Source organism: Callospermophilus lateralis, chromosome 4 (genome assembly GCF_048772815.1).
Source record: "Callospermophilus lateralis isolate mCalLat2 chromosome 4, mCalLat2.hap1, whole genome shotgun sequence".
NCBI lineage: Eukaryota > Metazoa > Chordata > Mammalia > Rodentia > Sciuridae > Callospermophilus > Callospermophilus lateralis.
Window position 1 is genome coordinate 166,955,213 of NC_135308.1, and position 25,839 is coordinate 166,981,051.

General features: G+C 44.9%; 1 protein-coding gene across 12 annotated transcripts; it reads right to left on the reverse strand.

Moving 5' to 3' along the window:
• Window positions 1-5,465: 5,465 nt before the first annotated feature.
• On the reverse strand, window positions 5,466-19,100 carry Rabl2b (RAB, member of RAS oncogene family like 2B). 12 transcript variants are annotated; one of them, XM_076853418.2, is made up of 10 exons: window positions 19,031-19,090; window positions 18,542-18,659; window positions 17,513-17,663; window positions 11,773-11,802; window positions 10,618-10,697; window positions 9,788-9,867; window positions 7,308-7,419; window positions 6,943-7,040; window positions 6,593-6,676; window positions 5,466-6,434 (listed from the first exon to the last, which is right to left on the reverse strand). In XM_076853418.2, exons 3-10 carry the CDS (start codon window positions 17,617-17,619, stop codon window positions 6,354-6,356), a joined length of 672 nt encoding a protein of 223 aa, XP_076709533.1. In that variant the 5' UTR covers window positions 17,620-17,663; window positions 18,542-18,659; window positions 19,031-19,090; the 3' UTR covers window positions 5,466-6,353. The 12 variants fall into 12 exon arrangements, with proteins under 12 accessions (XP_076709533.1, XP_076709532.1, XP_076709531.1 ...); XM_076853417.2 differs by having other exon boundaries at window positions 18,941-19,072; XM_076853416.2 differs by having other exon boundaries at window positions 18,921-19,072.
• Between the last annotated feature and the right edge of the window lie 6,739 nt (window positions 19,101-25,839).

The window sequence follows — 25,839 nt, forward strand, 5'->3', positions numbered from 1 at the left end:
AGATGGAAAAAAAGAGAAAAAATCTGAATAAATCTTAATAGATCTGTAACAGGAGAGGCTGAGTCAGTATTTAGACACCTTTCAAAAAACCCAGACCAGATGGCCAGATAGTGGCACTTGTGAAATCTATCCAACACTTAAAGACTAAATACCAATCCTCAAACTCTTGCAAAAGATGAAAAAGAAGGGAATACCTTCTAACTCACACTATGAGATCAGCATTATTTTGATACCAAAGCCAGACAAGGATACTACTAGAAAAGAAAGCTACAGCAAGTAACTCATAAATGTATTTGTAAAAATCCTTCACAAAATACTTGAATTTCTTGCTAACTGACCTTGCAATGACCAATCAAGGAGAGGGCCATAGAGCAGGCCGAGGGACTGCAGCAGATGGCCTCATGTCCTGGCTACCTGCAGTGCAAGCCGCTCATGCGCCTAGCGTGAGGGGAGCGGCCTGCCACTCAGATGCCCTTAACGTATGCCATGTATGCAGTACTCCATGCACCTGTCCCCACAATTAGGCATTAAAATTAGAACATTCTTAGAGACAGAAAGTAGAAAAGGTTACCATTGCTCATGAGAGGCTCATGCTTAACAGTTACGGTTTGTGTTTGGAGTCATGAAAAAGTTATGAAATAGAGAGTGGTAGATGGTTACAGAAAATCATGGGTGTAGCTAATGCCATTAAATTTTATGCTTACAAACAGTAAACCTTGTGTTATTTATATTTTAGTACCATAAAAATAATTGAAAAAAGTTATACCACAAAAAAAAAATATCAACTAAACACAAAAGAACGCAGGCATAAAGAAATAAGTGATGGAAAGTACAAGATAGTACACCCATAGTGGCAACTAGCTGGACTTCTGCTGGCATCCAGGCTTGCAGATAGCAGAGGACCTGTGAGGGTGGCCTCATGGGGTCCCTGATAAGTTCTGCAGCGAGTCATGCAGCTCTTTGGCTACAGCTCCAGGCAGCGGGGTGTATTCACATCTTCCTTTCTCAAATAAGTTGCAGGTAATCTTCCAGCAGATGCATCCACCACTGTTGACTGAGCTTTGGACCTGTGTTGAAAGTGAGCGTGGTGTGGAGCTATGCCATGAGAATGTGAAGAGGTCCACGGAAACTTAGAGTGCAGACCCTGCAAGAGGAATCTGAAATCCTCAGTGTGGTCATCATTGGCTACTTTATGCCAGAAAAGTACTTTTCTATTTAGAGGCACTTATTCCAACAATTCCGGGTGATATTGAGGAAGTTAAGAAATTAGATTCAGCAGCATATTCAAAACTCAAAGAAGACCCATGTTCCAAAAAGCAAAATAATGAATGGCCACTGATGAAAATCTCCTTATTTGTTCATTTTTTTCTGATATGTCACTGCTCATTACTATATATTAGTGTATAGTCACATCTTAGGTATATTTAAAAATTAAAACATGTTCAAACAACTATGAATTAAATATGTATGAACTATATCATATAGTTAACACGTTGTTTCACCTGTTAAATTAAACCCATCATGTTATAGTAAAAAAAGATCCATAGAAAAAAATCAAGATTTAAAAAACTTCATATGTTAATTAAAAACTCAAAACTTTCTAAAATGTACCTACCACAAGGAAGTTTCTCTTATGATGAACATAAAGCAAATAAAGACACATGTGAAAGGGCAAAACAGCAGTGTTAGAACTGTATGTTCATGGTAAAACACCAGCACATACACACCGATGGGGCATGGTCCTACCAGAGAGGCTTTGTAAAAGTAAATGCCTGTTGGGACTTTGAAATGGTGGTTCCACTACACAAAGCAGTTTGGCAATTTCTCACAAGGCTAAATATAGAATTATCACATGACCTGGTAATTCCATTCTTTTTTTTCTAATATGTTTTTAGTTGTAGTTAGACAGAATACCTTGATTCTATCTCTTCTTACGTGGTGCTGAGGATCGAACCCAGGGCCCCACACGTGCTAGGTGGGTGCTCTACCGCTGAGCCACAGCCCAGCAGTGATTCCATTCCTAGATACACATCTTGCTATAGACTTAATTGTGTCCCCTACTCCTTCCCAAATTCATAGAATGAAGCTTGACTCCCAAGGTGACAATATTTTGAGATGGGCCTTTCAGAGGCAATAAGGGTAATGAGACCATAGGTGGTCCTGACCCAACAGAATGTGTGGCCTTCTGAAGAGAGGAAGAGAGATCATGAGCACACAGGGGTGCTACCAGCCAGGAGAAGAGGCCTCAGAATGACACCTACCTTGTGTACCTTGATCTCAAGACTTCTCAGCCTCCAGAACTGTGAGAAGAGTAAGTCTCTATTGTTAGCCACCAGTTTGTGATACTTGTTGAAATAGAATGAGTAGACTAAGACTGAATTCTGGTACCCATGCAAGTACATGTTCATGGGTGTTCTTAGCACCACTATTTTTAGTAGATAAAGATTGGAAACAGCTCAAGTGTCCACCAACAGATGAATAGATAAATCCTATAACACATTGTTATATGATAGGATATGAACCAGACACAAAAAGGAAGGAAGAACATGTTATGTGGGTGAATCTTGAAAGCAGTGTGCTATGTGTACGAAAAGTCACACATTGTGTGATCCATTTTATATGAAATACCCAGAATATACAAATCCACAGAGACAGAACACAGATTAAATAATTAGGTGTTCATTTTGAAGTGATGGAAATATTTTGGAATTAGAGGTGATGGTTATACAATATTGTGACTGTGTTATATGCATGGAACTTTTGATTTAATGCTATGTGAATTTTTAAATTTTATGTGAATTATTTAAAAACGATTTATGGGTAGTAGGATTATATATATATAATTTATTCATTTAATTTGACCCCTACAAGAAGTGGTTGGCTCATAGAGGATGAGAGTAGACTCCCTAAAACTTAACAAAGAAGTAGCCTCATTACAGCTGTTGTGCAGGATTTGGTGTCTTTACTGGAGTGGAATAACAGAAACTTGGAAATATGGACTGTGATTATTGCTCCCCCAAAATGCATTATTTTCCAGAAAGGACAAGCGGTTGCATTCACTTAGGATCAAGAGCTGTATAACTGTGCATGTTCTTGGCTCTGCCCAAGACTATGATAATTCTGCTACTCTTTTATAACACACTCTGAAGGTAACTGGACCACCTTGATCTCCCATAGAACATCATTTCCATTCACTATATTGATAGCTGCATAATTGGGCCTGGGGATCTAATTATTCCAGATGCCTTGATAAGCTGTGTGTACTCCAGAGGGTGGAAGGTAAGCCCCACAAACATTCTGGAGCCTGCCACATTGGTAAAATTTAGAGATTTACTGGTCTGTTAGCTCAGTATGTAACTGCCACAAATGGACTGCTGCGCCCTTCAGGATGATGATTCTGAAAGATGATGGTAAGGGGAAATCTTCCCAATAGTCAGAGCTTTTGGCAATGCAAGAGGCCATGCACTGTGTAGAGGGAAGTGGCTTGAGTTAGGGTATTCCTAGATTTTTAGGCTCAGCTGGTTGTTAGGGGGCCTGAGAAGAGCCAGACCAAAGAGGTCAGGTGCACAATAGTCTGCAGAACTGTAAATATATAAAATTACCTGTGAATTGATAAATAAGTAAATACAAAATGTTTTAGTCAGCTTTTTTGCCATTATGACCAAAAGACCTGACAACAATTTTAGAGGAGGGAAAGTTTATTTGGGCCTACTATTTCAGAGGAGTCAGCCCATAGATGGCCAATTGCATTACTCTTGGCCTGAGAGGAGGCAGAATATCGAGGCAGAAGGGCATGATAGAGGAAACCAGTTCAGGACATGGCAATTAGGAAGCAGAGAGAGCTCTCTCACCAGGGACAAAATATATACCCTAAAGGCATCCTCCCAGTGATCCACCTCCTTCAGTCACACCTACCTGCCTGCAGTTACCACCCAGTTAATCCACTGATTAGGTTAAGGGCAGATTAGGTTAAGGTGCTCCTAATCCATTCTTGCATTTTCTCTCACACGAGCTTTGGGGACATCTTCTATTCTAACCACAACAGGCCCTTCAGAATGTGGTATGCAACTCAACCATCTGTGTAGGATTTCGTGTCCTGTATCTAGTAGCCAGGGATGGAGATGGGAGTGCCCTGCTCACCATCTCTTAATGACACACCCAGGGAATCTGTGGCTCTGGTCTGAAACTGTAGGCACTGAGTGGAGGTCTTGGTAGGGAGGTGATTTCCATCAAGTGACAGAGTAAGAGTGTCACAATATAAAGCCAGCGCTGCTTCCTCAACACTGAACGTGCTCGGGACCCGGCAAGCAGAGAAAGGAGTCAGTGTTCTGGAAGGAGGTCACCAATCTTCACCCGGAGGAAGGATGTTGCTATATAATGGAGGCAGAGAGCATGCACTTGTACTCATGTGACCCTGCGACCTTGGTACTCACACATCCAGCTCTAAGTGCAACTACTGCCTCAAAATGGCTTAGGCCCCCAGTCAAGAGGAGCAGGATCCATACAAGGCAAACCACCTAGACTGGCAGAAGTGCTAGCCAGAGGGTGGTGGTGGAAAAGGAGAGGATGTTGCTCTCTTCAAGAGGGTCCAACTGCAGCAGCAGGGCTCTGGTTTCCCTCCGACTCTTCCCAGAAGTTAGGACTGGTCGGAATGTTGGGGAAGCTGGGCCTGGATGAGATGAACTGCCTGAGAAGCAACAGAGGGTGGTGGCTGAGGATGGGTACTCGGCATTGAGGGATAAGACCCACAGCTGCCCTCTCCCCAGAGTGGGCCCTAACTCAAACAGGAACCACTTGCCCTGGAGACTGCAAGCGGCCCCTTCCACCTCACAGATGGGAGGAGGGCTGAAGTCGGCCTCCAGCTGAGACCACAACCTTGCTCAGCTCCTTGCCTCCCAACCTCCCCAGTCCTCTCCCTTGTTTCTGAGAGAATCGCCCTAGTGAGCCACTGAACAATTGCCTTCCCAGGGTCTGCTTCTGGAAAGCCTGATACAAAGCAGCTTCATAAAGTCAATATTGATAGTGAATCAATTTTGTGTGTAAAGTCTACCTCAACAAGAAGTTTATAGCCCTGAATTTGTTCCCCAGCACAGCGAAAAACGAACCCGCCCTCAAATTATTAGTCATTTATAATAACTAAATAATAAAAAAATTCCACCTCATGAAAACTCCTGAGCAGTTGAAATCTAAGTTGAACATGTACAAATTACTTAAAGGGGAAACATGTTTATTCTCAAGCTCCCAAATCAATACCTATTCTTTTTAAAATACCGCATTCCACTGAAATGGTTTCCTTTACAGTTGGTGAGAAGTTGACACGGGTTCCCCCCTGGCAGACCAAGGCAGACTCCCCTCATTCATTGGTTGATAATATGTTTTGTCTTTTTGCTCAGATCCACAAAGCACACATGTATACTTTTTTTTATACATCAATCTTTAATGTAAAAACAGAAATAATACAGACAATAAATTAAGGACCCCAATGCAAATGATGCCCAAGATGATCCTAAAAGCACACTAGCAAGCCTTGGACATGGGTATGGCTCAAAGGCAGCTGAACAGCTCTTCCTCTGCAGTCCTTGGCCATCCCTGGGAGGCACAAGATCTCATTTGTCCTAGAGAAATGAAGGAATAACTCCCAAGCTGATAGAGGCTTCAAAGGGAGCAGTTCTGAAAGTTGCTTTCTTATAATCAAAATAGGTATTCTCATGGTCTGGCTGTTTACAGCCAGTACTGTTTACTTTCCTTTGTGTATTTATATGACCAAGTATGGCTAGACTTGTTACCTGCTATTATTTAATTTTAATGGAAAACCTGTTCCTGTGATGTTGGCCTGACCTGAAATTTTCAGGTGCTCAAAAACTTGGAATGAATAGCTGTCAAACATCTGTTAAAAAGTTGACTGAGGAGACTAGAGGGGAGAAAGGACAAGGCCTTACACATTCTGCAGTGGGGGCCTGGGGTAATCAGGGAATAGCAATCATTCTCTTGTAAGAAATGCAAGGTACATTCCCTGAGGTCAATTTGGGGAAGAAAAAAACAAAAAACAAGAACCACCTAATGTGTGTTTACTGTGAAGAGACACACAATTATGTTTTCTGGTTCCTTCCACTGGCCAGCTCAGGGTGGGATGGGAGGTACGAAAGACACCAATCCCTAATTCTGTTGCAAGCAGGTCTGGGGGACCTCATACCTGTCCAGGATGCTATTGCTAATCTCCTCCTATATCATAGGGCGAGTTTATGGGAGGCTGAGCAGGGGTGGCCAGGAGATTTTCTATTCAGAGCTGGAGGGGTATTCCCAAAGGCTCCCCCCATACATCCCCAAGTCAGCCATGAGAGGCAGCCCTCTGATCAGGAGGGGGATGGACTTTCGATCCTGCTGCTCTGGTCTTGGTCGGGTGCATCCTCCTCTTTCTGCTCCAACTTGAAGTTCTGTGAACAAGGTCACAGGTGAGGCCTGGCCCTGCATTTGCCCAGCTGTGGTTCTGATACATTTAAAGACAATCAAAAGCCACTATATTGTGCTATATTCCACATCTTTGAAAGAAGGCCTGCTTTGTCTATCCCACTCAAAACTTGGCCTGACCTACCTCAAGCTCCTGCAAAACCTCGTCCATGAAGTCCTGGGAATTCTGTTTGTAAGACACAGCTAATCGAATTGCATCATTGAAGAGCTGGAGGGGATGGAGATGGAAACAAAGTGTGGCAGTGGGCAGGAAGGCCATCAACCCAACCCTACAATCGGCCAACTCATCCTCAAATTCACCTAACCCCAACCCATGCAAGGCCAATGCATTTGTGCCTCATCAAGCCCAGGCCGTCACATCCTCCCTTCCCTGTCACATGTGCACACTCACTGGCCCTGTCCTCTCATCCCTTTCCTTCCCAGCCTCCCTATGACTGCCACCGTCATTGAATTGCTTTGGTAGACTCCCATTACCTTCACGACATTGGTACCATCAGCAGCCGAGACAAAGTACAGGGGCAGAGAGAACTTCCTGGCAAAATTGAAGCTTTTTTGGGTCACATTTATATCTGCTGCAGAGAGAAGTAGGGCATTGGCCTGTCTGTTCAGGGGAAAGGAGAGGGGACTGGAGGGTCAGTGGGGGCCCTGTGCCACAAAGTGGGGCAGAGATGATCAGGGTGGTATCCTCTGTATCTTAGGAAGAGGGCAAGGATGGCTCAGCTGACATCCTTACTGGGAAGGGAGGACAAACTGCTGACAGCTGCCTGCCCCAGGAGAGGGGAGAAAACATGGAGATGGGTCCCATGCATCTCTGTCACCCAGGTGCAGGGATGGCCCACCATCAATTTTGTTGGCCACCACGATGCATGGGATCTCTGGCCTGAATTCCCGAAGCTCTGCATACCAGGTACTCAGGTTTTTATAGGTGACTTTCCTCTGCACATCAAACACCTGCAAAAGATACAGAAGACAGTTCTGGTATGTCGACATCTCTGCACTCCACCTAGGTGACTCAAAATACCCAGTCAGTCAAGTGTGAGCATGTGCCACAGAGTGGGAGCCCAGGCCAACACCCTTGGAAGAGGGTCTGAGAGGAGCCAATGATGTGCCACAGCAGAAGGCTACTTTCAGAGAGAGAAGTGAGAGGACTGAAACTGAGATGGCTAGGTGCCGCAGTCCGGCTGGGCAAAATAACCGGGGAGGAGTGACAAGCAACTTGTGAAGGTTGATACAGCGGGAGCCGCCTTATTGTAGGACAGCAGAGGTATATATACACGTGACTGACTATACACAGCTTGTTTCAATTAACATCATCCAGATACAGCAATTAGCCAATAAGGAATCTCTATCATCTTAATAATTATACACAGCTTAACTCAATTAACATCATCTTAATGTCTCGCTGGTGTTACTTCTCAAATCACTCCTCCTGGCAAAGTGCCAGGCGCCATCTTGACTTGTTTGTGGCTCTCAATAGCTAGAAGTAAACTTCTGGGTTCTTGAGAGACAGACTTTGGCTCCTGTCTGCTTTACCGCACCATTCTTGTTTAGTACCATTAGTCATCAGGATTAAAACTCTAGGAAATCCTCAAAGGTCCTGTACCTAAGGCACTGCAGGAGGAGTCTGGTGACAAGCCCTTTCTTACCAGAGGGCAGGAGAGGAGACTCCTCTGTTCTCACCACAGTGTGGCCAGCTGCTAGGCTCCTGCATCAGCACTTGGGTCTTTGCCCACTGGCACCTGCATGTGCACAGCACAGAGCCCACGTGCCAGAAGTGGGTGCACAGGGGAAAGAGACCCTCTAATGACAACATCAGGGGTGGCTGTGAACTGGGGAGGAGCTGAAGGGGAGAGGGAGGGTGACCAACTCCTTCTGCGTGTCCTCTGTTGCTGCTCCTTATGGGTAAGTGACAGCCACTCAGGCTTAGAGTGAGTCTGTGCATACTACAGGTAGCCACTAAGTAGAAGGCAGGGCTGGAAGGCTGGTGGTACAAAGAGCTATGGGAGGAGGGCAGATTTCAGATACCAATAGTGGTAGCAACTTATCACCCAAGTGCTCTAACCAGAGAGGCTGCAGCCAGAGCGAGGCACAGGGTCTGCAGGGTGAGGCCACTGCAGCGATATAACTCTCAACAGGCTCCCCTTGGGTGCTCAGTGTTGGGGTGACTTTGTGAGCAAGCCCACATCAGCCCACACCAAGGAAGTGTTGGGAGTCACATGGAGCAGCACCTGCTGGTGGCCCAGCTGGCTGCCAGTGTGTGTGGAGGTGCTGGGGGGGGGGTCTTCTCAGCTGAGACCCCGAACATTATTGGTTCTTGACCCAGTATAAAACTGATGTTTTATGTCACCCAAGTTTTCATTTTGTGTAAAACCAGTCAATTGGGCTGGGAATGAGGCTTAGTGGTAGAGTTTAGGTATGTGCTTAGTTGGGTGCTGTGGTACACACTTGTAATCCCCGTGGCTCGGGAGGCTGAGGCAGGAGGATCGCAAGTTCAAAGCCAGCCTCAGCAATCTAGTGAGACCTTGTATAATAAATAAATAAATAAATAGGCTGGGGATGTAGCTCAGTAGCAAAGTGCCCCTGGGTTCAATCCCTCGTACAAAAAAAAAAAAAAAAAAGGCGTGCTTAGTATGCTCAAGCCCCTGGGTTTGATTCCCAGTACAAAAAAAACCAAACAAACAAACCCAAACCACTCTATTACTTCATGTGTTATAGACAACTAATATGAAAAAACTTATAAGTGGCCCAAAATAAAAACACACTCCTTTTTAGCTTTTAAGAATGGTGACCCGAGAAGGAGCCAGGGTTCCCAGGCAGGCACTCCTGGAGGACACAGGTGCTCACGGCCCCTTTCACTAGTCCTTCCATGCTGCTTTGGGTGCCCCGTGGAGTTCACTCTACTCTGGCCACTGGATGCGACCCTGAATGACCCAGACAGCAGAGCAGGACACTGGGAACAAGCCAGGGCTGGTTGGAGAGGGAAAGGTCACTGGGAGCTTCTCTGAGGGAATGTGCTTCACCAGAGAGGGCTGTGGCCCCGTCTCTGTCAGACCTGCTACTGGAGCCCTGAGGGTGTCGCTCACCCTGGAATGAAAGTTCTTCACCTTTCCTCTACCCATTCCCACCTGAGGCAAGCTTACCTGGCATATTCACACTTGGAAACTCCGGGAAGCATGTGTGCTTTGAAGCATCTGGGAGGTTCTGATCCCTCTCCCACAGGAACCAGCTTGGTTAGGAGGGCCCAGGACTGCTGAGCCCCTCGTTCCCTTACCCCTCAGAGCTGCCCAGTGCCTTGTCTACTCCCCGGCTGGTCTCATACCATGATGCAGGCGTGGGCCTTGTGGTAGTAGGAGGCATGCATGCTCTGGAAGCGCTCCTGGCCTGCTGTGTCCCAAAAGTCTGTAACATGAACACAGCTCTGACTGCCTGATGGGGCTGGAGAGCAGACCCCCCACGCCCCAAACATTTCTGCACAGGTATCTGTTCGCAGAAACCCAACACATGTGGCGAGTGTCGTGTACAAGTGCATGGGGGGCACGGGGGAAGGAAGAAACTTCAGACAGTTCCATGTGTCCTCAGGACACGTACTGGGTGTGCTGAGAGGTATGTGTACACTGGTGTGTGTGTTGAGGGGACACAGGGCCAGGGGCCCAGAAGAGGGATAATGCAGACAGGAAGACCCAGAAGAGGAATAGGTGCCCCTCATCCCCACATTCAAGATGCAGGGTCCTCCAAAGTGTCAAATTCCAGTGCCATGAACACAGGTGGTGAACAGTCAGGCAGGATGAGTGGCCTGGCCCAGGAAGAGGCCAAGACCTCATGGAAGGTCAAACTTCACATGGGAGAGGATGCTCAGGCCACCTTTGCTATTTTTTCACACTGGCTGAAGGAGAAACCCTGAATGAGGAAAGCTACTGCCTTGTCAAGGCCTCTGTGTTCCTCTTTCCTTTGGCAGGCACAGAATCCCAACGTTCACCTTTCTGAACCTTCCTGTGTATGCTGCTTCTGGCCTGATGTGGGGTTAGAGGCAGTGTGTCCCTGTGTGTTCCTCCTCCCTCCCTGAATCCCTCCACGGACCTCCTCAAACCTCTCTTCCTCTCCCACTTCCTTCCCCTTGAGGCTCAGTTGGCCTGGGCCTATGCTGCTCACCCACGAGAATGGTCTTGCCATCCACGGTGGCCGTGTGCTTGTACAGAGTCAGAGCATATGTGGACAGCTGCTGTGGCTGGCTGCACTCAGGTTAAGGAGCAAAGATGAATAATGGGAGCTAAAGAAGGGGCAGGGAGGGAGGGAGGTATTTGGTGTTTGGGGTGATGGAATGGGCCCTCTCCCTTCTTTTCTTTTTGGTCACTTATATTTTAAATGAATGAATTTTGGAGATGGAGAATGAGGCTCTCACTGGCACATGGTCCAATGGAAGGGTGAGGACAGCAGGGATTGGGAGTGTGCTCTGGCCATCTAGTTCTGAAGTAAGCCTGGGCCAGGATATCAGAGAAGTTGACATAAGTGGCACCATGGAGCTGAAAAATGCAACTGTGGATGCCTTCTGCATGGACAGAACCCTTGTAGCCTAGAAAGGAAACCCTAGCCCTAGGCAGCAACATGGCTGTTCCATGGAAAAAAGTGCCCACAAATCAGACAGCTGATAAGCTGTTTATAAATTGATGTTTGCCTACGTGTGAAACCCTAACAAAAAGCCTTGGGCATAATGCCTCCTGAAGCACAAAGATGCTGGATGTTAGGCTGGGTGTAGAGGAGCACTTGCTATGAGGTGGACCAAAAACTAAGATTCCAGAGCAACTGCCTTCGGCTACACAGTGCCAGGTCAGGGAGCAACAGGCTCTGGAGGTCTTCTCACTCTTGGTTCTGAGTGGGCTCACCTGGGCGTTACAGGGAGGGCCTCATTCCAAAATAAACAATGCAACAATTCATGGGAAGTGGGGGAAGACAGAAGCTTATATTCTACAAAGTTCATTCCCATCAGAGACTTATTATGGGGCCTGATCTCTCAGGTCAGAGGTTAAGGGACCTGCCCAAGAAGGATCTGAACCCAAGCATTTGATCCATATCAGGTGTTGTCAGCCATTCTTTCTGCCTTCGTAATACAAAATAAAGCCAAATATGAGCAAGTTCCAAACCCGAATGCACCTATCATGTGAGGGCATGCAGGTTACCCGGTGAGCTGGCAACGAGAAAAAGCCTGGCATTCATTTGCCCACCACTCTTCCCTGGTGGAGGAGGTTGAGATGCATCAGAGTGGGAAGAGTCGCAGGAACAAGGGGCATCTCCAGACTTGAAGGATACAATCCATTCATGAGAAATCTCTCCATGAGTCTGTAAGAGAGTATTTAAGGCAGTCATCAGGCAGTGTCCTTTTCTTGTCCCTACTTTATTACCCCCAGGCTGACAACCTGAAAACTACATGTGGCTTCCCCTCTCCTGCTAACTTCCACCCACATGGTTTCTAGGTGAAGTTCCCAATAAGGACTTCTGTCACTATAAGTATAAGACCAGTCCATGTGAAGCTCTCAGATCCATGTTTTCTACTCCAGCACACTGTTTTACGTATAGGGAAACTGAGGCCAGGAAGACTGTACCCTCCACTCAAAAGCCACTTCCCCAAGATTCGGGAGGTCCTAAGGACTGTGCTCGAACGTCACTCAAGCAGTGAGACTGACCCTGAGGACTTTGTCTGATACATTTTGTACCCTTCCTCCCTTTCTGCCTTGTACATAACAGCAGCTGAGGTGCTAGGTATCCCTTCCTCCCTCTCTGCCTTGTACATAACAGCAGCTGAGGTGCTAGGTATCCCTTCCTCCCTTTCTGCCTTGTACATAACAGCAGCTGAGGTGCTAGGTATCCCTTCCTCCCTTTCTGCCTTGTACATAACAGCAGCTGAGGTGCTAGTGATTTTATTCCCCTCAATCAGAATGGATTACGGACCAGAGTAGTTCTCAAGTTTGTATCTTGCTGCTGTATCCCCAATGTTTAGGGAAGAGCAGAGGTGCAGTAGGGCTCAGGCACCCTCCGAACACGTGAATGTGGTGGGCACAGTCAATAAGCTTAATACAGATCCCCAATCTCTGAATCCTTTTCTGGCTTTCACATAACTGACCACCAACTGAAAAAAAAAAAAAAAAAAAAAAAGCAAGCCACCCTTCCCCAAAAGATATAATCAAGATTATATCACAATTAACACAACCATTTTTTAAAAAAATTAACCATTTCTGTATGTTAGAATTGAAAGATAATCAAACATTTAAGACCACTTATAAATAACTTATGTCAAAAGAATTACTGGGGCTAGGGTTGTGGCTCAATGGTAGAATGTTTGCCTAGCATGTGTGAACTAGTTTCAATCTTTAAAACCCCATAAAAGTAAAAACAAATAAAATAAAGGCATTCTGTCCAACTACAACAAAACAAAACAAAACTTTAGAACACAGAAAAAAAAAAATCCCTCGAAATGGACAATAGTGAAAAAGTAGAGTGGAAAAAGGAACAGGTCTTAGGGGAGCTGTGAACAAAAAATGATGTTTGTCACTGAGACCTCCAAAGGAAAGGAAAAAGGAGACCAGACTGGAAAACAGAAGAAATGACATTTTAAAAACTCCTGAATTTCGGGCAGGGGTTATGCACCAGTGGTAGGGCTCTTGCTTAGCACCGGGGAGGCACTAGGTTGGATCCTCAGCACTGCATGAAAAACATAAATTAGGTCATTGTGACCTCCTATAACTAAGAAATCATTTAAAAATATTCCTAAATTTGGCAAAAGACATAAATCTATGGAGTCAAGAGGCTGAGCATATGTCAAACAAAATAAATCCAAAGAAAGCCACAACAGGACACAGCTTAGTCAGCTCCTAAACTCTAGAGACACAGAAAAATAAAAAAAATAAAAAAAATTTGAAAGCAGGGGGAGGGAGGGAGGGAGGGAGATACATTATTTTCATTTCTGTAAAGTGAATACTCATGTCCTCAGCTACATTTGTCTTTCCTCTTTTTTCCTAGTCAGTCTAGCTAAAGAATCAACTTTCAGTTTAATTGATTTTTTTTCTCTATTTTTTAATTTTAGTTCTTCTATTCTTTTGTTTACTTCAGTCTAATTCCTCAGCAGGGTAAAGCCATATATGAAAAGCTCATAGCTGACATCACACTCAATGGTGGGACACTGTTAAGCTTTTCCCCAAGATCAGGAACAAGGCCAGGACACCTGCTTCATGCTTCTATTCAGCACTGTACTGGGAACTCCAGCCAGCATACCTGTGCAAGAAAAAGAAGCAAAACTCTTCCAAAATAGAAAGGCAGAAATACAATTAAAGACACCCGAAAACCTGTTATATGTAATAATAATAATAAAAAATTCAGCAAAGGTGAAAAATATAAAATTGACACACAAAAAGCAATTATACTTCTATTCACTTGCAATGAATGACAGGGAAAGAAATGAAAATAATTCCTTTTATAATTCCATGGAAAAAAAATACTTAGAAATAAATTTAATCAAGGAGAATAAGACTTGCAACATTGAAAACTACAAAATGTTGCGGAAAAATCAAACCAGACCTAAGTAAATGGAAAAACATCTGTATTCGTGAACTTGGAGACTTACTGTTTGGTAGATAATACCACTCAAAGCAATTTACACATCCAATGCAATCTCTTTCAAAATCAAAATGTCTTTTTTCTTTTGTAGAACAGAAAATAGATCCTAAACTCACATGGAAATCTAAGGGATTCCAAGTAGCCAAAGCAACCTTGAAAAAGGAAAACAGAGTTAGAGGACTGACATTTCCCGATTTCACACCTAAACTACAAATGTGTAGTAATCAAAAGTGCAGTGTAGATGTGTAGGCCAATGGAACAAAATAGAACCTAGAAATAAAACCTCTGACGTGTGGTCAATCGATTTTTGACAAGGATGCCAAGACATCCAGTGGGGAAAGGACAGTCTCTTCAATAAATGGTGCTCAAAAATAAGCAAAACAAAGAATGCAGACCCTTATACCATACCACAAGCAAAACTTAACAAAACTTAACAAAAAGACCCGAAATGTAAAACTATTAAACTCTTAGGAGAAAATACAGGGAAAAATCTTCATGTCCATGGATTTGGAATGATTTCTTATTATGACACCAAAAACTCAAAAAAGAAAAAAATGGGTAAATTAGAATCATAAAATTTAAAAACTTGGGCTGGGGTTGTGGCTCAGTGGTAGCGCGCTTGCCTAGCATGTGTGAGGCACTGGATTCGATTCTCAGCACCACATATAAACAAATAAATAAAGGTTCATCAATAACTAATAAAAATTTTTAAAAACTCTGGTGCATCAAAGGAAACTATCAAGAAAGTAAAAAGACAACCCAAAGAATGAGAGAAATATTTGTAAATCATATATTTGATAGGAGTTTAGTAAGCAGAATATATTAAAGACATCCTATAACATCACAAAACCCCCAAACAACCCAACGTAAATATGGGCTATTTCCCTAAAGTAAATACACAAAGGATCAATAAGCACACCAAAGGATGCTCAGCTTCATTAGTCCTGGGAAATGCAAATCAAAACCACAATGAGATGAATGACTAATATCACAGAAATGGAAAAGAAGGTGGGTAAGGCCGTGGAGAAATCAGAACCTCCGTGCACTGTCAGTGGGAGTGTGACATGATGCAGCTAGTGTGGAGGACAAACTGGCAGTTCCTCATAACATTAAACACAGAGTCACCTTGTGACACAGCACTCTCACTCCCAGTTGTATACCAGAAACCTGACTGCAGGGAGTCCAACAGACATTGTGAATATCCAAAAGGTACAAAGAACTCATGAGCCTTTCAGGAGGAACAGATAAACAGGTTGGCGTGTAGATAGAATGGAATACTATTGCCATAAAAGGAATAGTCTACGTCATGGATGAACCTTGAAAGCATTATGTTAAGTGAACTCAGCCAGGTGCCGTGATAAGTGGGAAAGGAGGTTCTTATATATGGAGCAGGTCTGACTAGTGCTGAGCATTTGGACAGTGAAAGGGGTCCACGCAAGACCTCTTGAGCTGGCTAGCTCAAGTATTGTCAGGATATCTTCTCTTAACAGTCTCTGACGCAGAAAGCTGGCACACTCAGGAATGAAGGGAACGCCTTTCCAGGAGGCAGCACCAGGTCCCAGGATGCCTGGGGGGTGGGAGCCACATCATTAGAGCCCACACTCAGTGGAGTCCTGGGGTGCTCATAGGGAAAATGGCATCTAGAATAGTAAATATGCCACATGAGGGAAAAAGGACACTTTAAGAAGGCTTGTTGATCTGTGCTGCCAGCAGTGTAAATCTCTAAACTTCAAGAAGGCATTATAGTTTCAAAACTACCCCCTGGAACTGAGGCTGTGCATAGATAGATGCCCCCAGATATGAGGAACATGGGCATTAATTAGCTTCTTTTAAAAAAATTTCTTTTTAGTTGTTGATGGATCTTTGTTTTTTTATTTATATGTGGTGCTGAGTATCAAACTCAGTGCCTCACACATGCAAAGCAAACACTCTGCCACTGAGCCATAACCCTAGCCCATTAATTAGTTTCTTAAAGAGAGTTTCTCCTGGTTTAGAGATACTTAAAAACTTGCATAGAGTTTCTGAGTCCCATTGAAACTGAACCAAGATTTTTCTTACCTACCCACCTTTCTTCAGATATACTGTTGCCATCCTGGTCTCTACCTGTGGAACATTTTACCTGAGATATTGCTAGGGAAAGGGGGCTAGCGTGTGTTCTAAACCTTACAGAAATTAGTGCTATGGTAATCTTTGATGTCCTGTTAATTACTTAGACTCTTTTTTAAAAAAATATTTTTTAGTTGTCAATGGACTGTTATTTTATTTATTTATGTATGGTGCTGAGGATCAAAGCCAGTGCCTCACATGTGCCAGGCAAGCACTCTACCAGTGAGCCACAACCCCAGCCCTACTTAGACTCTTACTGGTACTATTTTAAGTGAGGATGGAGTTGAACATGGGGGCTGGGTATCACTGACTTAGTAGGCAGCCCTCACTGGATCTCACACCAGGTTATGTTCCCCCAAATGTCTATCGGTTATTAAGCTGACAATTTACTCCCCCACCTGCCTTCTAATCATGTTCTCTTTTGTCAGTTCTAGACTCCAGTGGGCATAAAGGGACTGTTACTTATTGAATGACTTTCCTAAACTGCAACCCACCTCACTTTTGTCGTGTAGGACATTGTTAAGGAGGTCAGAGCAACCATAAAATTACCAAAGTAGAGCTGCAGTGTGAGGATCGAGTGGAGAAGAGAGGGAACATGAATTCATCAAGATGGCCTACAAACAGCAAAGCCCCTACCAAACTATTCACAGCTACCTGAGTCCAAGGCAGAAAGTGAGGTAGGCTGGGAGCTTCTGGGACATCTAAGCAGGGACAATGCTACCTTATCCTGAGAAGGCACAATAGGCAAGTGCCCTCACCAGTCCCAAAAAGATGAGAAGTGGCACATCTCATGAGGACAAGCAGCCAGCACTCACTGCAGAGCCTCTCCTCACTTCTCTAGGCAGAAGGTTCCACAGTGGATCAGGTAGGTACTGAAGTCAATAGAGTAAATTGATTGTGATTGCTATCCATACTTCTCAGCCTCAGGAGTTGCTCCAAGAAAGCATCTTTACCACCTTTAACCAATCTGTCACTTTCTTCTTTCCAGTCCCACTGTCTCAGGCCCACAGTCCCTCAGCCCACATGCCACATACAGAAGTTCCCCAGTTTTCACATCCTCACCCTGGATCACGTCAGTAGTCTCTAGGGTAACCTGCTCTACACCTACAATCAGGACTTGTGGAAATACCCAAATTTCCTCTGTCTTTTTGACTTACCCCCCCACTCCCTCAACACACATATCTGCTGAGGTGGCTTCCTTGTTCCTCCATGTAAACCTGTGTTCCAGCCAAGACCGCTCCCTCACCAGCCCATAGAAGCCACTGTGGAGGACTTTTCTAACAACCCAGATCCATTCTGGGCCTGGTCGTTTTTCCGTAATCTCCCAACATACTTGGACTTGCCCACTGCACTGTCCCCTAAGCAGATGATCTTCACGTTGTCATCAGCATCGTATTTCTCTTGGTCCAGCTCACATAGTTTGGTTCTGTCCCCTGCCATAGGCTCTCAGTTGTAGAGGCCCAGCTAGATGATCTTGTCAGTGTCTGGGAAAGTCAAAAAGAGGTTGCTATTAGAGATAAGAACTACCCTCAACCAATCTGTTTCTTCCTCCTGGATGGGAGAAAGGAGCCCAAGGACACACATCTTTCTCCCTTTACCACTGATGTAACTGCCACATGCTTGGCCTCAGGGTTGTAACCTTGTCTCGTAAGATTCTATGTTATCTTCCTAGTGCAATTAAGCTCAGACCACACTTCCCACCTGCCATGCTAAAACTTTACAAGTTCAACATATGGGTTTTCTTACTTGTCAAACAGTGACAAAAAACAGTACCCATGCCACATGATACATACAAGACGTTGTATGGCAAAAACAATCTGAGTTCTCATCACCAAATAACATATACTACATAGCCAAAGATGCCTAACCCACATTCCTGACTATCTGCCCTCTCACCTCTCACCTCCCACTAATCTTCCATCCTGTTGCATTCAGCAGCTGCCTCTCTCGCCTCAACATGGATATTTCCCAAACCCTCTTCTAAAGGAGATAGTTTTTAAACCTCTAGTAATTTCAAGCACCTCTTAAATAGTAACTACATGAAGAATGCTTCCCTTAGTGCCAGACTCAGACATGTAATTGACCATCAGACCTTAAATAGGAAATGAAAGGCCTGCAGGCAAGTTACATGTTAATGCAAGTACTATAATCCTGCCCATCACAACTGCTGCTCTTCACATTCCCATATATACAAGACACCTCCACCATCCAGTGCCAACGCCTATGTATAACATCAGCTCTAGCCTGTTCTACTCCCCTCACACCTAAATGTGGCACTGCAAACATTCCTAAGATCCTGAACTAGCTAGGCACACAGAAATGGTACTCTGATGATGACCTAACAGCACTAATACGCACTTACTTACTGGGCAGACCTCGCACTGAGTTCAGAGGTGTGCACAGGAGTTGACTGTAATGTCTTTGCATAAGCAGGAACTGAGCCTTGCTCACTGCAGTACTCTCAGCCGTTAGTGCAGTGCCTGGGAAGTGGCAGATGCTTGGTGAGCATGGTAAGGGTTCTCTCCTTCCACTTCCACTCTGTGGCGCAGCGACCTCTACGAAAGCCAAACCTAACCTGACTGTGAGCTCGAAGACCTTCAATGGCTGATGTGTCCTCGAGATGTAGGGGACACGCTCTCCTGCCTTCGACAAACACTTCTGGGCACTCAACGCTCGGCTGAGAGAACCCTTCCCAGGCCCTCCCTCCGCCTCCGAGGGGCGGGTCCCACAGGCCTAGGCACCCCTGGGAGGCCTTCCTCACGTGCGACCAGGGAAACGGCTGGAGACACCAGGGACGCCACCGCCCTGCGGACCCGTAGCCACGCCGGTCCCACCCGCCAGCCCAGCTCACGCAGCACCGCCGTCGGCTTCCGCTGTGCAGCGTCCCTGCAGCTGCTACGCAACCGCGCCAAGGACCCCGAAAAGGGCTGCCCGGCAGAGCGCCCGAAGGACCCCGCCGGGGCGCGGGGTGGCTGGCGCAGGGCCTAGCGGCGGCCGGCCACGAGGTGGCGTTGAGCTCCTGAGCGTCCAGGTTCAGCGGCTGTGTGTAGGGGTTGGAGTCGGGGTCGGGGTCGGGTCGGGGGCCTTGGGCCGGGCTGGTATAGGTTCCGGGGCGTGGAGGGAGGGCCATCAGCTTTTGCAGGCTTATGAGCAGGAGGTTGCTGCCGGTTGTAGTTCTTTGATGGGTAAATTTGAGCAAATGTCTCAACTTTTGTCACCGACTCAGCGGGTCGTTTAGCTCATGCTAAAGGAATGAAATCAAACAGGACTAATAAAGAGAGGGTTAGAAAGAATTTTTATATTGATTAATATTGATTAATATAGCAATGTGATTACTCATAAGCAGAAAAGCCAGGAGAGGTGGCTCTGTCCCATTGGCAGAAGGGCAAGGAAGGCAAAGGATAAACACAGAGCTGTGGATCAGAAATTTGCATATTTATAGGTTACGTAGCAATATTCATTATTAAGTTGCAATTTCTTAGTCCACCTGCACCTTTTTGCACATGATCATAAAAGTGTCTCAAATCGTTAAGTCTTGCCCCAGGTGTTTCTTTTACTGTGGAAGTGAATTCCAATGAGAGTCCTGGTTACTTTCGGTTGTGGTCAGATCTGGTTACATCAATTGATTTTTTTTTTTTTTTTTTTAATTTTGAACAATGAATGCAGTTGGCTAGGGCTTTTGACCATCCATCTTGAGCATAGAGCATTTAGTGCCTTTTGTCACCAGTTTAACTCTATACTCCTGCCTCATTTTGACATTTGTAACTAAGCATGAGCCTAGATGGCCCAAAAGCCTAAATTGCTGTGAGTGAGCAGGAATTAGGACAGGGGCCTGTCACTGATTCACCTGGCAGGTTCCAGGTGCCCATGAGATCAGCTCTTATGCCAAACACTTCCTAGGGACTGTGTGCTACTGTGCCCCAGAGAGAGAGAGAGAGAGAGAGAGAGAGAGAGAGAGAGAGAGAGAGAGAGCTGTGATATTGCAAAGGAGGCTCTGAGAAGGCTGGAAGATCAGGGAGAAGGTGCATTAAATCTATAGGAAACCGGGTAGTATAAGCCAGGCAAACACAAGTTCTTTTATTTCAACTTAATTTCTAAAATCTGTAACTCTCAATCACATATCACACATTACACAATTATGTATATATAATTGAGCAAAGGCAAAAAGCAGATATAAATGCAGAATTACTGTAGGTGGTCAAATAGAACTTGTCCAGGGTGCAGAGCCAGGTTCAGTGAAAGGCCAAGGCTCATCGTTGGTGATGAAAACGCACACAGAGACAGCAGTGACAAAGATGAAGCACTTTACTGCAAGCTGGTTCTAGCTTATATAGAAAGTGAGAGTCAGTTATCTTAAACCAGGAAGCTCCCGGGGCCAATCATAGTAAAGGTCAGGTCATCACCTATGGTGCACGCACGTCCACCCTGCATAAGATTCATGGGGGGCACCAGCTGTCCACGATCACGGAAGATGGGAGGACCAATTAGAAAATTTTCACAACAACTTGTTATCTGCCCACTGGCAACTTGCCTGCCTCCATGTTGCATTAGGGGCTCCTTATCTGAAAGGCCTGGGGAGTTCTAGCCACCCACTGGCAATTTGCCCACCGCCATGTTTGAAAGGCCCAGGGAGTTCTCATGGAGACTCCCAACATTCAGAATAGACAGCAGTTTCAGAGTGTCAGCTTGAGATATCAGCTTGGAGTGGGCCATGTGCTATCATCATGGACAGGAGAAGTTGTGCTCTGCTGAAGCCTGGGGATGGAAATTCAGAGGTTTATTGCTGTGGTGATTTTCCTGGGCAAGGCTTGTGATGAAAATTGATCAGGTGATGGGATCAGGGTGCCCACGATGTCCAGTCTCAGGGCATGCCTCCTTTTAGGGATCTCAATTGAGGGGTTGCTTTACTCCATGGTCTGGCATGTTTGATGAGCTCCTGATCCTGGATTTCCAATATGTGTTTGATAAGCTTGTGCATCCGCGTGCTTCAAATTAATTCAGTAAGTTCACATGTGGTTATTCTTATTAGCATGATTAACTTATTTATCACTTTGTGCTTTATGGTTGTGCCTGGTAGGTGGTGGTTTACTTCTACAAACAAGGCCTGGAGTCATTCCACCTCAGCACTTAAACTCAAAATCGGAGCTTCACAGGGGTCAGAGAAAGGGGCTCCGTGCGCCCCCTGCCTGAGCAGCACAGGATGCTAAATACTCCCTGCTCAGCAGTGCTTCTGCACCCTCTCGTGGCAGTTCCGGTGAAGCTCTGAAATTTGTTCGGATTATTCCAGGCCAAGATTTTGGAACTCAAACAGAAATAGAGCCTACCATCCCACACCGTAATCCGAACGGATGAAGACAGCAAGAAGCAAAGTACGTGGTTGACAGGCCTTGGGATCTGACAGAGGTGCCTCTGCATGTAATGCTGTGTTGGTTTTCTGAGTGCAGTGGCCTGAAAGCTGGGCCTCCTGTGATGCCTTCTGGGGAGAAAGGAGGCTACTTTGGCTTTCAGGGGCATCTTGGAAGAAAGGTGCCAGCACCCCATGAGGAACAGGTTCAGATTTTCACCTTTCAACACAAGTTATAGAGCTTCATTTTGAATAAAAAACAGAGGTGTCAAGAATTTTCTTAAGTTTTCTGCTGAGATGAAACCACTGCCATCCTTCAGTAGTGCAGTTGGCAGCTTCCTGTTTTAGAGGGAGCCTTTGAGAAATATTCAGGACTTGAAGGTGGGTCTTTTCCGCTCAGCATCCACAGATCAGAATCGAGCTCCCTGGGACTTCTGTGCAGTGAAGTCTCCCTGTGCACAAGGTCACACTCCTGCACCCCAATAGCCTCTGATTGGGGTATGACTGCATTCTGACATAATTGTGTCTGTGGGGCATCTCCCTTGAGTATTGAGAAGGAAACATGGCTGAGGGAGGCCCAGGGAGAGTAGACAAGGGTGGATTTCCCATCAAATTGTAATTCATTGTGTTTGAGAAGAGAGCTGTGGCTCCCATCCTATTCTATCCTCCTCCATTAAAGGGCCAGCTGGGCCCAATGGGCACAGGTGACCATGTGGAGCATCCTCTTTTGTGCCTTCTTGATGCACCTTTCCTTCTGAGATTAAAAGGGACACCTTGGCTGTTCCAAACTGTGGATGGCTATGGAAGAAGCTGGAGGAGGTATGAGAGGTGGTTTGTCCAGCCCTGGGCTTTCTGGACTCTGGGACTTTGGGGATTGAGATTCTAACACATGAAATGTGGAATGCAAACATTGAAACCATAGCAAAATCTTTTTCAGATCAAGGCATGGAATAGTGGGCTCCATTTTAGCTTAAATGTGCAAATTTTATGTGTTGTTAAATAAACAGAACACTAAATTTCAGGGGTTTTACATCAGGGCTAGGCAGTGGCATAGCTCTCTCTGCAGCACCCTTTCTCCCTAGGAGGCATCTAAGCTCAGGGCTGGGAATACAGCTCAGTTGGTAGAGTGCTCACCTCGCATGCACAGGCCCTGTTCAATCCCCAATACCAACAGATAAATATAATACAAAATAGGACTGGGGATGTAGTTCAGTGGTCAAGTATCCCTGAGTTCAATCTCCAGTACCCCAAAAAAGAAAAGTAAAAAAAAAAAATCAAGCTCAAAATACAGTTGAATTGCAACCTGTGGAAAGAGATGAGATTAAAATTTGGGATGGGGGTATAAAGCTGCAGCATAAAGTGCTCCAAGATACTCAGAGGCAGGACCTCTAATGACAGCCACCTCCAGGCTTTCCCTGGCCATTGTGGCCCTGTGGGGATCCTGGAGTTGCCTCCATGTCTGTCTGTCCTTTACCAGGTGTTCTCTGGGCAAAGATACAGACTTGGGTTGTTGTGCCTGCATTTTCCTGAGATGAATGAATGCATTTACAACCTAAAAAACCTCTTCCCATAGGCAACAACTGCATCCTGAGCCTGTTTATCAACTGCATCTACAGGTGTTTCCATACAGAACCCACTGCTGTGCCCCAGTGTGGGGCACAAGAGTAAGGGCAGCCCAGGTGGACCAGGTCAGAGGCCTGGGGAAGCTCAGAGACCCCAGGACTCCATCACACGAATGTACTGCATTTCTGTCATTAAGGCACATTCTGATTCCTTAATTTATTTGGCCATTCTGCATAGAACTTCTTGTGTAATTGCATGCTGTGTTTAGACATGTTTTCAAGACATATTTTCTAAGCAGTTGAAAATTCTTAGGTTCATATTGAATCATATAGCGTGCTCATGTATAACTCTGGGAAAAAATTAAACTTTTAAAAGTGATGAACTATGTATTCCACTAGTAATAAATAAGAGTTCTGGTTCTACATTTTCCAATGGATACTGCATCAAAGAAGGTTGTAGCCACTTAATACACATGTAGTGCCAACACGGCAGTGTAGGTCATTTCCCCTCTTGTCAGGGGATGCTGAGAAGCATTTCTATGCTTCTTTGCCATTTTCATATCTTCTTTGGTGAGTTGTCAGTTCAGATCTTCACCTGTTTTTAATTGGATTGTTGGTTTCTTACCATGTTTAGGATACAAGTCCACTTTAAATATGTATTTTCCAAATATTTTAACCCATCTGTGGCTTATTTTTTGTTCCCTTAATATAAATTTTTCAGAGTAGATATTTTTATTTAAAAATTTTTTTGGTATTGAGCATAGAACCCAGGGGTGTTCTACCACTGAGCTATACTCCCAGCTCTGCTTAATTTTTTTTTTTTAACTTTGAGATAGGGCCTTGCTAAGTTGCCTCAGGCTACCTAATATCTGGGACTAGAGGCATGCACTACCATGCCCAATGATGATTCCAATCTTAATTAAGCCCACATTATCAATTCTTTCTTTCATGGATTTGTTTTGGAGCTGCATTTAAAAAACTCAATATGAAACATGGTCATAAGTATTTTCTACTACAATTTTTATAGTTTCACATTTTCATTGTAAGCCATGGACTATTAGAGTGAATTTTGTGAATCTGATAAAGGTTTCCCCTGTCCATTACTCCTATAAATTTTCTAAGCACTCCATCACCATCTGTGTAGCAGATGCTCTTTTCTTCATTGAAGGTCTTTTTCCTTTGACAAAATTAGCACTCTGTTGGTATGGGTGAGCTTTGGCCTCTCCATTCATCTCCATTTATCCACCTGTGTATTTCTTCACAACATCACATTTCCTCACTACTTCAGCTTTCTGACAGGTGTTGAAATATAGATGTGTAAATTCTTTGTCCTTCTGTAGTCTGTGTTATCTATTCTTGGTTCAGAAACAGTTTGCTGGAAATTTGAGTGTGATTGAGCTGAATCTGCAGATGAGGTGTGAGAGAATTTCATCTTGACTATGTAGAGACCTGAACAAAAAATATCTCTATTTATTTATATTTTATTTGATTTCTTTCAATTTGCCAAGGTTTTCTGAAAGCACAGTTGTAAGTAAAAACTTATATTTTAAATTTTCAACTCTGGGGGTGCTATTTTAAATGGAATTGTTTAAGTTTTTTTCTTATTCTAGTTTTTATTTTTTAAAAAATATTTATTTATTTATTTATTTTTAGTTTTCAGCAGACACAATATCTTTGTTTGTATGTGGTGCTGAGGATCGAACCCGGGACGCACACATGCCAGGCAAGCGCGCTACCGCTTGAGCCACATCCCCAGCCCTTATTCTAGTTTTTAAATTCCAATTTTTCCTATACAGTTTTGGTGACTTATAAGAAATCAATTGACTTTTGCTTATTGACTGTGTATTTTGCCTTTTGTTGTTTATCCTGTACGAGCAAACATGGAATGGTGGATTCTATTGCTGTTTGATTTCCAAAGTTATGGCCTGGTAAAATCAGAACCATGGATTTCAGAGCTTCACCAGGACTGCCACAAGGGGGCGCAGGGCCATTGCTGAATAGTGAGCACTGATCATCCTCAACTGCCCACAGTGGCCAGCAGGGGGTGCTCAGAGTGACTTTTTCTGAACCCCTTGTATCATCCGTCTGCCAGGGATGGGTGTCCTGTGCCCACAGCAAACTTTCTTCTCAGGACTCATCTGGGGGAAATTCCATGGCTGGGGATACCTGGGGTCTATGTCCACAGTGAGGTAAACCTAACCTTCAAGACCTACCACAATCCTCACCCTTGTGGTCCACCAGGGGAGTCCATGGCTGTGGACACCTTGGGGCTATGACTGTGGTGACAAAGCTTCCTTTTCCTTGGGACCCACACAGGGAGATGCTGTGGCTGAGGACACCTGGTGGCCATGTTCACAGTGAGGTTCCTTGGAACCTCACCCAGGAAAAGGCCACGGGTGCAGGCTAAAGGCACCTTGGAGCCATGACTGTTGTGGCAGAGCCTCCTTGTTACCCTCACAGGGAGATGCCTTGGCTGGGTCACCTAGGGACCATGTGTACCAGGAGATTTCTTCCCCCTTGACCTCTACACATGGATGCCACTGTGGTTTTGGAATAACTGAAGTCTACTGAGGAAAGGGTGGGGAAGACTGAGGAGAAGCCTCTTGCCCACTCTCCCATGTGCTGAGGAAGAACCTCTGCTGTGTTTTACTTTGTAGGTAATATTTTAGTGGGACTTAATTTTATGAAAGTATCCCTTGTGAGGCTTTGGCTACTCATTGTCGCGGTATTCTAAAGTACATTTTATGGGAGAAA

Excerpts from the sequence above, each read along its gene's own strand:
- Rabl2b (XM_076853423.2), bottom strand. The coding sequence starts at position 17,619 with ATGGCAGGGGACAGAACCAAACTATGTGAGCTGGACCAAGAGAAATAC. Across the intron at positions 7,041-7,307 it reads GGTGGCCAACAAAATTGATG|CAGATATAAATGTGACCCAA; the intron begins GTGGGCCATCCC and ends TTCTCTCTGCAG. Across the intron at positions 6,677-6,942 it reads ATGGTACCAATGTCGTGAAG|CTCTTCAATGATGCAATTCG; the intron begins GTAATGGGAGTC and ends CATCCCCTCCAG.